General features: G+C 48.7%; 1 protein-coding gene across 1 annotated transcript; it reads right to left on the minus strand.

Annotated features, from left to right (window-relative positions):
* Positions 1-3,225: 3,225 nt before the first annotated feature.
* FAM162A (family with sequence similarity 162 member A) lies at positions 3,226-13,936 on the minus strand. The gene is made up of 5 exons (XM_056849229.1): positions 13,915-13,936; positions 10,801-10,938; positions 5,855-5,960; positions 4,145-4,253; positions 3,226-3,345 (listed from the first exon to the last, which is right to left on the minus strand). Exons 1-5 carry the CDS (start codon positions 13,934-13,936, stop codon positions 3,253-3,255), a joined length of 468 nt encoding a protein of 155 aa, XP_056705207.1. The 3' UTR covers positions 3,226-3,252.
* Positions 13,937-15,229: the final 1,293 nt, after the last annotated feature.

Raw genomic sequence — 15,229 nt, forward strand, 5'->3', positions numbered from 1 at the left:
GAAGGCGATGGCAAAACCACCTCTGCTCCTCTCTTGAAATACCCTGTGGATGGGATCGCCGTGAGTCAGTTTGTGACGCGGGGGCACCTCCTCCTTCTCAAACCAGTGCCAACGTGGTATAGAGGTCAGTTTGCCAGGCTAGGTTCTGGTAAATCCAGATTCGGATTCTCACTCTGCCATGGAAACTTGTTTGTTGGGTGACCTTGGGCCAGTCACGCTGGGAGCCAGCGTGGTGTAGTGGTTAAGGGCAGTGGTTTGGAGCGGTTGGACTCTAATCTCGTAGCGCTCTCTCAGCCTCACGGTGTCTGTTGGGAGGGGAAGGGAAGGTGATTGTAAGCCGGTTTGATTCTTCCTTAAGTGGTAGAGAAAGTCGGCATATCAAAACCAACTCTTCTTCTAACTTCTGCATAGTGTAAATAATCTCAGCTGCTAGTGAAAGAGTTGCTAATGCTGTTTAAAATGAAGCATTCTTTTTAAAAAACTTCATTTGTAGGCCATCTTTCGCCCCAACAGGGACCCAAAGCGGCAACACTGTTCACATCTCCTCCGATGTTTAATCTCACAACAACCCTATGGGGTAGGTTAGGCTGTATGTGTGAGAGAGACAGGCCCAAGTGTCTATTGCAGAGTGGGGATTCGAACCCGGGTCTCCCAGATCCCAGTCAGACACTCTTAACCACAATCAGGAGTATGTGCCCTGCCGTCCAGGTTGCGTTTCCTTCCTCTTGCATGGCAATTAACATGCATGACTACAGGCATGCTTTGGTAAGACAATAATAGCTGGAGGAATATGCAGAAAAAGCAACCAAAATGATCAGGGGGCTAAAGAAACTGCCCTATGAAGAGCGGTTGAAACGTTTAGGGCTGCTTAGCTTGGAAAAGTGGCTAAGGGGAGACATGATAGAGGTCGAGAAAATTATGCACGGTATGGAGAGTGGACAGGGAGAAGCTTTTCTCATCTCATAATACAAGAATTTAGGGTCATCTGCTGAAGCTGGAGGGTGAGAGATTGAAAACAGATAAAAGGAAGTATTTTTTCACACAATGCATAGTGAAATTGTGGAACTCCCTGTCCCAGGAGATGGTGATGGCTGCCAACTTGGAAGGCTTTAAGAGGAAAGTGGACATGTTCATGGAGAAGAGGGCTATTCATGGCTACTATTAAAATTAAAAATGGATACTAGTCATGATGCATACCTGTTCTCTTCAGGATCAGAGGAGCATGCCTATTATATTAGGTGTTGTGGAACACAAGCAGGAGAATGCTGCTGCAGTGTTCGTTTGTGGGCTTCCTAGAGGCACCTAGTTGGCCACTGTGTGAACAGACTGTTGGACTTGGTGGACCTTGGTCTGATCTAGTATAGCCTTTCTTATGTTATCTTCTTTCAGGCAAAAGTAAGACTCCGTGCACTGGCTGCTGAAGCCATCCTTTAAGGCTCTGGTTGTTCAGTGGAAGCTGCCTTTCAAACCACCACTTCCAAGGAGTTGTGGCATTGGTCCAGTGCAGTAACATCTACCCACCAGGTCTGCCAGGGACTGATTTCCAATCTGAATTGTCACATGGGCTGCTAGCTGTAAGAACTGGAGCAATGTGAGATCCAAGTCTCAGCAAGGAGGCAGTTTAAAAAAATAATCTCTTCCAGGACTGCAAATCTCTAGAGAAATACTACGGTGAGGTGATGGACGAGAAACCAAACTGTTACTTGCAAATGAGAAGTTAACCTGATCTACCTAACAGCAAAAACATTCCACTGAACCAGCATGTCTTCCATGCGGTACTAATCCTGAATTAACTCACTCTTTGGGAGGGACAGTGGCTCAGTGGGAGAGCATCTGCTTTGCGTGCAGAAGGTCCCTGGTTCAATCCCCAGCATCTCCAATTAAGGTTCAGGTAAGTAGGTGATGTGAAAGACCCTGGAGAACCCCACTACTCTGAGTAGACAGTACTGACCCTGATGGACCGAGGGTCTGATTCAGTATAAGGGGCTGTGGTTCGGTGGTAGAGCATCTGCTTGGCATTCAGAAGGTCCCAGGTTCAATCCCCGGCATCTCCAGTTAAAAGGGCTAGGCAAGTAGGTGATGTGAAAGACCTCTGCCTGAGACCCTGGAGAGCCGCTGCCGGTCTGAGTAGACAATACTGACTTGGTTGGACCAAGGGTCTCTATCAGTATAAGGCAGCTTCGTGTGTTCATGTGGGTTTGCATTTTCTCAGCCTGCACAGGTAGCTCTAACATTAGGCTATCCCGCTACAATTTTGAAACGTAGAGCAGTTTCAACATTGGCATTGTGAGGACTTCCTTTTCCCCCAAAGCTCAATCATAGCCCCTGGCTGAAGAAAGATGTGGGGTACAAATGGAGGTAAATAAATAGCTGCCAGCTATTTCCTAAAGCAAGGGCTTCTGAAAATCTCAGGGTTAACAGCAAGGGCTTTTGGGATTCTTACCCTCACCAGAGTAAAGCGACAATTCACCATTGCAACCTATTGCAGCGTGGTGTAGTGGTTAAGAGCGGTGGACTCTGATCTGGAGAAGCGGGTTTGATTCTCCACTTCTCCACAAGAGCGGCAGAGGCTAATCTGGTGAACTGGATTTGTTTCCCCACTCCACAAGAAGCCAGCTGGGTAACCTTGGGCTAGTCACAGCTCTCTTAGAGCTCTCTCAGCTCCCCACCTACCTCACAGGGTGTCTGGCGGGGAGGGAAAGGGAAGGTGATTGTAAGCTGGTTTGAGTCTCCCTTAAGTGGTAGAGAAAGTCGGCGTTGAAAAACCAACTCCTCTTCTACTGTGCAAAACATTTGCTTCTATGGGTAATATTGTATGAACAAGCAATAGAGCAATATACATAAATATTCCTTTACTGTTGCCACAGTGCATGTTTACATAACTGGATTAAAGTATGAGAGGAACCACATGGTGTGAAGATGTCTCCGCTTCTCGCTCAAACAAACCAAGCTTAAAAACATTTTTTCCTCCAGTCCAGAGCAATTCAGTACCTTTTGCAGGCCTGCCGGGTCGACAAGGCAATGTTTTTTTTTTTACGAGCTACTCGAACATTAATACGCTTGTAAGTGAACATAAGGGCAGTGGATTTAATGCCTGAGCTCAAAGCCCGGCTGCCTTCACATGCTATTAAGGGGTGCCTGACACATCCAAACTATGAAGTCCTCAAGAAGGGATGGGACTTCAGGGCTATTACAAAATAATTTCTGTTTCTGCAGTACGGGAAGCAGCAGGTTATGCCCCAGCATTCTTGGTTAGGGCTTTGCCGCTGCGCTCTCGGCCTCTTGTCTCCAGCGAGCTTTCTTCTCCAAGTTCTGGCTCGTCAGGGATTCGTGTCTTGCAACAGCCTGCGGGAGAACGGGCAAGTAAGACTATGGAACTTTGCGGGAACGGCATCTTGATCGCAGGGCATTTCGGCTCAGAACCCACCCTTATGCTAAGCAAGTCTATGGTGGGATAACGCTATCAAGCATTCCAAGAAGAATAGTTGGTTTTTATTATGCTGACTTTCTCTACTATGGAAGAATCAATCTGACTTACAATCGCCTTCCCCTCCCCAAAACAGACACCCTGTGAGGTAGGTGGGGCTGAGAGAGTGTGACTAGCCCAAGGTCACCCAGCAACCTTCATGTGGGAGGAGTGGGGAAACCAACCCGGTTCACCAGATTAGCCGCCGCTGCTCGTGTGGAGTGGGGAATCAAACCTGGTTCTCTGGATCAGACTCCACCACTCCAAACCGCCACTCTTAACCACTACACCACGCTGGCTCTTTTAACAAGGGGCATTCTAGCCTTACATCTTTTTGATTTTGCAGCTACAGACCAACACCACCAGGAACATCTAGGGAGGTGGTGGCAGAAATAAGAACTAAACGGGATTCCTACTTCATAGCCCAGTCTCCTTAGCTGCCATATTACATCAGCTCTTTTGATAAAAAGGCAGATATCCCGCCCCCCTTAAGCCAAAACGCATTCAGTTTAGTCGGACAGGTTTATTGCAGACACTAGAACATGTTGCATCACGCTTCAAGCGTTCTCCTTGCCCCCGGATATGCTTTAAAGAATGTCACAGAACGGGGGTCGTTGTTGCGCGCAAGAGAAGGATAAATTCCGGCTCTTGCCGGTTCATCAGTCTTTTTGTACTCGCCTGTTTTCCTGAAATGACCATGACTATGCAGCCCACGATGGTCAACACGATCATCACGTAGCCCATCCTCACACGCATCTTGTTCCTTGCGGCGTCGATGATTTCGAACCTGAAAAGAACCAAGACGACGTCAGGCCCCTGACTGCTTAGGCAACCGTGCTGGTTTGCTTACCTTAGGAGGAAGACCCCACCTAGAATCATAGAGTTGGAAAGGACCACCAGGGTCATCTGGTCCAACCCCCTGCACAATGCAGGAAATTCACAACTACCTCCCTCCCCACACACCCCCAGTGACCCCTACTCCATACCCAGAAGATGGCCAAGGTGCCCTCCCTCTCATGATCTGCTTAAGGTCATAGAACCAGCATGGCTGACAGATGGCCATCTAGCCTCTGCTTAAAAACCTCCGAGGAAGGAGAGTTCACCACCTCCTGAGGAAGCCTGTTCCACTGAGGAACCGCTCTGACTGTTAGAAAATTCTTCCTAATGTCTAGACAGAAACTCTCTTGATTTAATTTCAACCCGTTGGTTCTGGTCCGACCTTCTGGGGCAACAGAAAACAACTTGGCACCATCCTCTATATGACAGCCCTTCAAGTACTTGAAGATGGTTATCATATCCCCTCTCGGTCTTCTCTTCAGGCTAAACATACCCAGCTCCTTCAGCCTTTCCTCACAGGACTTGGGGCGAAAACGCATGGTCGCTTTAGCCTCCTTTATTCCGTTTCAGCCAGGATCAAATGCACGTTTGGCGAAACGCATGCGTTCGATCCTGGCTGAATCGGAATAAAGGAGGCTAAAGCGACTATGCATTTTCACCCTTGGTCTCCAGACCACTTACCATCTTCGTTGCCCTCCTCAGGACACATTCCAGCTTGTCGACATCTTTCTTAAATTGCAGTGCCCCAAACTGAACACAGTATTCTGGATGAGGTCTGAGCTGCAAGTTAAAGGCTAAAAAAAAAAAGGGGGGGGGACTTTCCTAATCCATCCCTGGGCAACCGCGTTGGCCAAATAGGACACACAAGCAGGGGTATGGAACAGAAGACTTGGGCCAGGAACCACTCACGCTCCTTGCTATACGCACATATAGACAGCAATTATTTTGGCATTTCATTCTCTGACCATAAGGAAATGGTGTGTGTAAATGTAAAGGCAATAGTAGGACCCCGAACCCACTCCCTCACCTTTACCTCTCAACAGCATCCTTCTTGTGGGTCCGTCTCGTTCAGCAACCTGCCTCCCACAATGGCCAACGTGGTGAAGAGTTGGTTTTTATAGAGTCAGAGAGGAAGCCTGTTTGCCTATTTGATGCATCAGCCAGCGTGGTGTAGTGGCTAGGAGCGGCGGACTCTAATCTGGAGAACCGGGTTTGATTCTGTGACTAGCCCAAGGTCACCCAGCTGCTCATGTGGAAGAGTGGGGAATCAAACCCGGTTCTCAAGATTAGAGTCCACCACTCCTAGCCACTACACCACGCTGGCTGATGCATCAAATAGGCAAACAGGCTTCCTCTCTGACTCTATAAGCCTAAAGGTCAAAGGGCGGACAGGCGCAACGTTTGGCCCACTCCCCATAGGTGAGATGAATCAATAAGCTGGGGTGTGTGTGCTGAGCCTTGAGGGCATCTAGGGCAGTTTGTCCCTGTCCCCCCCGCCCCCCGCTTTCAGAAACAGACACATCTGGGGTGAGTATGAAAGCAGGCACTTACGACATGGTTTCTGGTATGTCTTCTGCTTTCTTGTAACGGCCCGTCCATAGCAAAAACCTCTTGTCCCATTCAGAGGGCTTGTGTCCAGGCAATCTGAAGGAGGGATCTGTGGAAAGCATGGGGTGGAAAATAAACACCTGAGTAACACCACTCTGTGCCAGGCTTGCGCTGCAATTGAACATATGACCACATGAAGCTGCCTTATCCTGAACCAGACCCTCGGTCCATCAAAGTCAGTATTGTCTACTCAGACCGGCAGCAGCTCTCCAGGGTCTCAGGCAGAGGTCTTTCCCATCACCTGCTTGCCTGGTCCCTTTATCTGGAGATGCAGGGGATTGAACCTGGGACCTTCTGCATGCCGAGCAGATGCTCAACCACTGAGCCATGGCCCCTTCCCCTATTTTGCTGGCAATGTTGCCCAGGCACAGGGACGCAACTGGCTTTGGATTCAGAGAGTACAACTTGTGCCGCATGTCACATTCAAGAGGCTGGAGAGGAGGTGGTGGATACAACAACTGCAGCAAACTGCCTGGGTTTGAGAAACCAGCATGGTGTAGTGGTTAAAGCGCTGCACTACAATCTGGGGTAGGTCACAATGGGTAGCTGTGTTAGTCTGGCAATATCAGTCGAAAAGAGCGAGAATTCAGGAGCACCTTAAAGCTAACAAAATTTCTGGCTGGGTAGGAGCTTTCCTGAGCCACAGCTCACTTCTTCAGATACAGCCAGAATGTGAATTATTACAATGAAGCTCAAGACAATGCATTCTCCTGGATTGAATAGAGAGCTGTGATTCCTGACCTGTTACCAATGCTGATATCTCCGCGCCCACTACCCCTCTGCATTCCACACCTAATCCAATCATGCCTGCTAATGTCATTTACTTGCTTTTGACATTTTACATTGCCATTGTGTGTCTAATTCACTCTTCTGTACTTAAGGATAGACCGACTCACATTCTAGCTGTATCTGAAGAAGTGAGCTGTGGTTCACGAAAGCTCATACCCTGCCAGAAATTTTGTTAGCCTTTAAGGTGCTACTGGACTCTTGCTCTTTTCTATTGCTATTGACAGACCAGCATGGCTACCCATCGTGATCTACTTCACAGGGTTGTTGCGAGGATAACACAGAGGAAGGGAGGAAAATGTTGTAAGCCACATTGGGTTCCCATTAAATCAATAAATATCTAAATAAATAAATCTGAAGTGGAGGGGCCATAGCATCTGCTTGGCATACAGAAGGTCCCAGGTTCAATCCCCGGAATCTCCAGTTAAAGGGACTAGGCATGTACGTGATGTCTGAAAGACCTCTGCCTGAGAGCTGCTGCCAGTCTGAGCAAATAATACTGACTTTGATGGACCGAGGGTCTGATTCAGTATACGGCAGCTTCATGTATGTGTCCCCCGCCCCGCCCCCCAGTATTAAGCAAAATGGCTTGGGTAACACAATGCCAATCAACGGGGAGGGGGAGGTGATGCAAAAAAAGAAGGAAAAGAGACAAGGGCATACACAAAATGAGCAGGCATGAGCACTATTACCAGGCTGTTGCCCTTAAGAACTATCAGCTATATAACAATTAAAAAAGGAAAGTTTATGATAATAAAAGCGGCACTCGAAGAATGCATTTAAAGGCTATTTCTGGCTGGAGTGATCTGAAGAGATCTCCAGCTGTGTTGCTTTGGGAACCGGAAAGATTTATTTTTTTTAATATGAGAGAAAAGGGACTTCACCGGATGGAAAAGCCAGTAAAATTCCCATAGCAGCTACTTACTGTGTTACAAACGGCCTTTTTGCTATTTTTAAAAAAAATATTAAGAAAATGCTGGTCTACGACTGTAACAACAATAAACTAAACTATTAAGCACAAAAACATGCTTGTTAATTGTTGCTGCAGGAATCCAGCCTGTGGTTTTGAAGGAATACTCAAAACACTTTCGGAGTAGCTCTAAGCAGAGTGAAGCACTTCTAAGTCCGTCGACTTCACTGGACTGAAAGGTGTCACTCTGATTAAGATGGTCACCCGGCGAAATACCATTTTCCCACCCAGTGGGTGTATATTTTAATCCGGATTACGACTGTGGAGCGTTGCGCAGGCATTTGCCGAGTGACGCAACATCTGACCCGCTCCGTCGTCCCTGCGCCTGTAGGCCTCACAAAAGTAATCCACGGCTTTGAGCAACAGGGCAGGACTGTGGACGGAGAGGAAAGTACAATGTCCGGAGGCAGCCAGAGGCCGGGTGCAGGGGCCTGGGGGCACAGAAACACTTTCCCCATCCTGCACATTAACCAAGTCAAAGAATGCTGGCCAAAAGAGCTTCAAAAACTATCCAGCATAGCGAGACCCTTAAATTCACTGGCTAATAAATCTTCCATGAATGAGTTTTGAGTGGCTGGCGTACAGCGGGGAAGCCCCACCCCCAAAGGATACTGCCAAACATTTCAGGAGCACGACGCTTACCAACGACAACAAAACCCCTGGATCTTTCAAAAGGGAAGGAGTTCTCATACATAGCATAAAGCCCTGCGAGGAAATCAAAAACCCCACGTATATATTTGTATGATTATCATTGTAAGAATTAATTTAAGGTCTGTATGAGTGTTAGAAAGCTTGAATAATCATGCAAATTAAGGGTTTGTAAAGTTAACCTATTAAAGGAGGGAAAATAGATCGGTTGCACTGGTCCCTTAGCCTGGTTAGAGAAGAACCAATCAGACAGCAGGGACAACGTAGCAATCCTACTGACCCTTTTAGGAAACTCCAATAAGAGCCAATCAAAAGTTACACTTTTCAATTCCCCTTCAATTTATAAGTAGAACTAGGGTAGCCAGCTAAAAGGAAGACTCTGCAAACCCCACCCCGAGAGACAAAAATATTCCAAGCAGCAGAGTGTACTGGGGTAAGGTGGGGAAAGGGACCGATTTTTGCTCCATTCACCCTTGAACTCCTTCCTTTTTTTGAATGAATCATTTAGCACATCATCTTAGAAACTGAGCCTCCTGACCTCTTTCTGCAATATAACCCCCCACTGTTTGCAGCTCTGGGTATACATACCTCTGCCAACTGAATTCAGAACTTCATGCACCTGACGAAGTGTACTGCAGATCACAAAAGCTTCTGCCACAATAAATGTGGTTCCACAAAACTCTGTTATTTTGGCTGCTGACATCTAACGCTGCTAGCCCTCGGGAATAGACCTCGATACTTGGATCAAGCAACGCAAGGTTGGTAACTGCACAACCGCAACCACTTCCTGAGTGATGAAATTGGCAGACCCGAACACAAGAAGCTTCCAGTCCACAAAATTTCACTCACAGGGAGAATTTTAAAGTAAGATGCCCAGAAGCTACATCCTGCATTTATATGTATATGCAACCCTCCTGCCATATGCAAATATAAAAAGGCCAATTTGGGGAGGGGTGTGTGTGCAAAGTTTTTAGAAAACTACCTAGGGGTAGGTGGCACACCTCAACAGATGCCTGGGGCAATTACAACCAAAATGTTTACAGGTCTGTTTTCTAGTGCCCTGCCTCAGCCAGTGCGGCACAGTAGACTAGGGCAGGGGTCTGCAAACTGCGGCTCCCGAGCCGCATGCGGCTCTTTGGCCCGTTGAGTGCGGCTCTCTGAACATGGTTTGGAGCCCCTGCTCTTGTGCCCGCTTGAGCCGGCAGTCGGGCTGCGGAGCCAGCATGCCTGAGAGAGCGAGCGCGAGAGAGCAGGCGAGCGGGCGCGCTGTCTCTCCCCCCCCCCCCGCCGTGGAGAATGGCCAGGTCCCCCTTTCCCTTGCCCTCAATAGTTGGGAGGCTAAAGCCTCCCCTCCCCTCTAGCTGCGCGATTGCTGGGCGGGCGGCTCGGCAGTTCCTGCCCCCCCCCCGCCTATCAGCTGTTGGGCGGGGCAGGCTTCCTTTGGTAGACCTAGCCTCTGGCTGAGTCCCATTGGGAGGCCATGTCTACCCACTGGCTTTCTTGGCGGTAGACCTGGACTCCGAGGAGGGGGAGGCCAGGTCTACCAATTGGCTTCTATGGGCCTCCGGAGGCCAGGTCTACTGCCAAGAAAGCCAATGGGTAGACCTGGCCTCCCAATGGGACTCAGCCGGAGGCCAGGTCTACCAATAGGCTTTTATGGCGGTAGACCAGGCCTCCAGGCAGGGAGGGGGAAATGGCAGGGACTTACAATTTAATTTTTATCAATAAATAAGATCACTAAGTATGATATCAAGTTTTATTCAGTGTACCTATAGTTTAATTAAGGCTTAAAACTTTAATTCAAGTTTATTAAGTTAATAAACAGTGTACCTATCTATATAGTTTAAGTTTTAAGAAATTTGGCTCTCAAAAGAAATCTCAATCGTTGTACTGTTGATATTTGGCTCTTCTGACTAATGAGTTTGCCGACCCCTGGACTAGGGAGAAGCGGGTTCAAATCCCCACTCACCATGATATTTACTGGGTGACTGTAGATCAGTCATTCTCTCTCCACTCAACCTACCTAGCAAGGTTGTTGTGCAGATAAAGTAGCGGGGGAGGAGAACCACATACACCGTGCTGAGCTCCTTAGACAAAAGGCAGTTTAAAAAACACTCTAACTAAAATGCATTAATGTTCCCCAGGCCAGAACATTAAAACCGGCAAAGCCGGTTAAGCTAGTGACCGTGGTGGAATGGGGGCAGAGGGCTTACAGTGCATTCCTAAGGAAAGTTACTCCAGTCTAAACCCATTCATTTCAGTGGGGTTACACTGGAGTAACTCCCCTTAGAAATGCACTGAAAGTGTGTCTACCTGGCTAATGGCAGATTTCCAACAAGCTCTTATCAACACAATGCCGCCTAGGGCTGAAATCCTATACAGACTGAGTTAGGGATAGACCCCCTGAACCCAGGAAGTCTTACTTCAGAGTAAACCCTTAGTTTGATATTATGCATATTATCAAGGGCAACTTATTCTGGCTTACTCGAAGTCCCACTGCTTGTCTTTGGAGCTGCACCTTCCTGAGGTTTACTGCACAGCCTTCTGTTGATCGGCCAACGCGTTCCTTTAGTCATCCGCAGAAGAGAAAAGGCGTGTTTGTCCAAAAGCCTAACAACTTTACCTAGGGAGGGGAAAAAACATATAAAAGCTTTGAGAAGTGGAGAGAAAAAAATGCAAACCCTGCAGAGAGGTATAGTGGTTTGAGATCGTAGACTAGGATCCGGGAGAGGAGGCCCTGCGCAAGGGCAGAGAATCTACTTTGGAAGCCAAGAGTCCCGGGTTCAATTCCTGCCACGCAAAAGGTCCCAGGTTCAGTCCTCAACATCTCTAGTTTAAAAGATTAGGCAGCAGAGCTCAGAAGAGCTTTTACTTTGGCAAGAAGGAATGCCCTTCCTTCGGCTGTTTTGGAGGGCAGAGATAACAAAGGGCCACACTGAAATAGAACATGTAGATGCTCACGTGACAACGCTGAACCTCTTGAACATATTATTGTGGAGCGCCCTATATTTATTGAGCTAAGGGCCAATTTAATTACGTCTTTATTTTAAAATCTGGAAATGTCGAACTAGGCATCTGGCGGTACGACGCAGGTGACGTGACTATTATCGGATATAAATGATCCTGTTAACTCTGTCTGGCAAAATTTATAAGGGTAATAATAGAAGAATAACACGAACTAGACATGTTTTTGTTCCTTTGCTTTCTGCTCAAGGCTATAGCTGTATGAACAGAGATAACTAGATAACGCAGAGCAAGAATCCAGTAGCACCTTAAAGACCAACCAAGCTTCAGCTGTGGCTCACGAAAGCTCATAACCCTGCCAGAAATTTGGCTAGTCTTTAAGGTGCTACTGGACTCTTGCTCTTTTCTACTGCTATTGACAGACTAACACGGCTACCCATCGAGATGGGTAGGTAGACAGGTAGGTAGGCAGGTAGAACAAGTGAACAGAAGGGAAAGACCCCCATATCAGAGGAGAAAAGACTGGGAAGGGGCTGTGGCTCAGCAATAGAGCATCTGCTTGGCATGCAGAAGGTCCCAGGTTCAATCCCCGGCATCTCCAGTTAAAGGGACCGGGCAAGGAGGTGATGGGAAAAAACTCAGCCTGAGACCCTGGAGAGCCGCTGCCGGTCTGAGTAGACAATACTGACTTGGATGGACCAAGGGTCTGATTCGGTATAAGGCAGCCTCACGTGTTCATAAACCAGGAGTCCGGCTCAGCAGAAATTTCACGCGGCTTCATGCGAGGCCTGAGTTCAAACAGCCCTTGTGGCTAGGAAGCTGGCTGGGGGCCCTTGGAGGCCTGTCTGCCTGCCTCTCTTTCTCACTCTCGCTCGCGCAGAGCCTCACCTACCTCACAGGGTTGGTGTGAAGGGCAAGCCAAACATCTCGCCTTGAGCTCCTCGCCGGGAGGGGCAGGGTTCAAAAGGCTGAGCATGCACGCGCTCTGGATCCTTAATCTGGAGCCCCCATGCAGAGGCGGATCTGCTGTGAAACTAATGAAGCTTAAACTTCAGGGGCCCCCGAAGCAACTTTTTTTTTATGAGTGAATTTCTCAACAAAATCAATGGAGTTTTTGTAGCGATAGAATCATAAGCCAATGGGTGGAAGTCCTTAATATTGACCTTAGAATATGCTCCAACACCCGTTTCGTATGGTCTCAAAACGTCCCTGTAATTGCCAGAAGCTATTCACAGCCTACATTTGGGCAGCGGGATCCTCAAATCCTTCGTTGGTGCTCGGCTTAATAGTTCTGCGGTTTTATTTCATCGCCGTATGGCCCCATTTTCAAGGACTCCACCCCACCACCCTGTTCTCCACCATTTGGATCATTCCCAGTGGGTAGCCGTGTTAGTCTGTCTGCAGTAGTAGAAAAGGGCCAGAGTCCAGTAGCACCTGAAAGACTAACACAAATATTTCCTGGCAGGGTATGAGCTTTCGGGAGCCACAGCTCACTTCTTCAGGTACAGCTAGAATGTGAATTCATACCCTGCCAGGAAATATTTTTCAAAAAGGGCAAGAGTCCAGTAGCACCTTAAAGACTAACAAAAATATTTTCTGGTAGGGTATGAAATATTTTTGTTAGTCTTTCAGGTGTTACTGGACTCTTGCTCTTTTCTGATATTGGATCAGACCCTCGGTCCATCACAGTCCTGTTCTTATCTGCATACACCTGTTGGGTACACCAAACTACCGGTCGGACTGGTTAGCTAGAATGTGAATCCATCTAGAATGTGAATTCACATTCTAGCTGTATCTGAAGAAGGGAGCTGTGGCTCACGAAAGCTCACATCCTGCCAGGAAATACTAACTAACTCATACCCTACCAGAAAATACTCTGCTAACGCTGCTGCAGTCGTCTTGCTTGTGGGCTCCCTAGAGGCAATGTGGCAGTGTTTTGCCAAGATAGCTAACCAATCCAACCGGTAGTTTGCTATACCCAACAGCTGTATGCAGATAAGAACAGGACTGTGATGGACTGAGGGTCTGATCCAATATCAGAAAAGGGCCAGAGCCCAGTAGCCCCTGAAAGACTAACGAAAATATTTCCTGGCAGGGTGTGAGCTTTCGGGAGCCACAGCTCACTTCTTCAGATACTGCTAGAATGTGAATCCATCTGTCTAAGTAGAGGAGAGATGGATTTACATTCTAGCTGTATCTGAAGAAGTGAGCTGTGGCTCACGAAAGCTCACACCCTGCCAGGAAATATTTTCGTTAGTCTTTAAGGTGCAGATAGAGATCAGTTCACCTGGAGAAAATGACTTAACAGAACTATTTCCTGGCAGGGCAGGAGCTTTCGGGGGCCGCAGCTCCCTTCTCCTCCACCGCTGGGGCCTCGAGGTCCTTGCAAGGCCCTTTGCACCTTGCTGGAGGCGGCCCTGTCGTTGCTGGTTGCAGGGGGGGGGGCCAGAACAGCGCCAGGCTGGGGGCCCCCGTGGCGAGCCGGGCCCCCGTGGCGAGGGGGCGGGGAGGGGGCCGGCCCTGGCTGGGAAGGGCCCCAGGCCGCATCCCCCTCCCAGGCCCGCCGTGGGGGTCGCTCAAGGGCGGAGGGGGGAGGAGGGGGAGGAGGAGGAGGAGGGGGGAGCCGAGCACTCACCGGCCGCCGCGCGCCCCGCCATGGCCCCGGCCGCCTTGGCGCAGGCGCGCGCGGGGAAGGGACGCGGGCCCGGGCCTGGGCGGCCTTCCCGGCTCGGAGGGCGGAGTCTGCGGCGGGCCCGCCCACGAGCGCGTGTGGCGCCGCCCCTTTGCTTGCTGCAAGGAGCTCCCGGCAGGGGGCGCGCGGCGCGTCTCCCCTGCAGTCTCATCATTAGGCGCAGGCCGAAGAGACTGGTGGCCGTGGGAGGCTGCTGCATTGGATCTGAAGAAGGGTGCTGTGGCTCCCGGAAGCTCACACCCTGCCAGGGAATATTTTCGTTAGTCTGTCAGGGGCTACTGGGCTCTGGCCCTTTTCTCTGAAGAAGTGAGCTGTGGCTCCCGAAAGCTCACACCCTGCCAGGGAATATTTTCATTAGTCTTTCAGGCACTACTGGACTCTGGCCCTTTTCTACTACTGCAGGCCGACTAACACGGCTACCCACTGTGAATTAAAGACAGATGGATTCACATTCTAGCTGCATCTGAAGAAGGGAGCTGTGGCTCCCGAAAGCTCACACCCTGCCAGGGAATATTTCCGTTATTCAGGCGCTACTGGACTCTTTGTTGGTGTTTGGAAGAAGTATCAGACACCCCAGAGGCGAGTGAATACCGCAGAGTCAGCACGTATACAAAAGTGCTATTTTATTTCACAGTGCCAAAGTGCTTCGCAAAGCATCCACTTCTCACAACCCACACACAAATATATACATGATACACTTATATACATAACTGGCACAACCTGCCAGCCAATCAACTGTTGGCTGCCTTGTCTCCAGGACCGTCTAGCTCAGTCCAGTGCAAGCCAGTTTTTCTGCTCAGTCATGAGCTGTCATGTGACATCACCTGGCTGTCACTTAGATTTTTTCTATCTGCTTCCCATGTGCAGTCTTACATGTCAACACTCTTGCCCTTTTCTACTACTGCAGGCCGACTAACACGGCTACCCACTGTGAATTAAAGACAGATGGATTCACATTCTAGCTGTATCTGAAGAAGTGAGCTGTGGCTCACGAAAGCTCATACCCTGCCAGGAAATATTTTTGTCAGTCTTTAAGGTGCTACTGGGCTCTTGCTCTTTTCTACTACAACAGACTTTACTATAACTTTTATTATAACATCATCAATAACATTGACAAGCACATACAAAAAGGCCCATTTCTTCCAACAGGATACCTGAGAAGGAACATGTTGGAAGCCTGTTAAGAAATAAAATTGTTGGTATCCTGGGAAGGAACCTTATGAAGGATCCTTGGATATGGATTCTTTAATGTGAACTA

This window comes from Euleptes europaea, chromosome 4, assembly GCF_029931775.1.
Source record: "Euleptes europaea isolate rEulEur1 chromosome 4, rEulEur1.hap1, whole genome shotgun sequence".
Lineage (NCBI taxonomy): Eukaryota > Metazoa > Chordata > Lepidosauria > Squamata > Sphaerodactylidae > Euleptes > Euleptes europaea.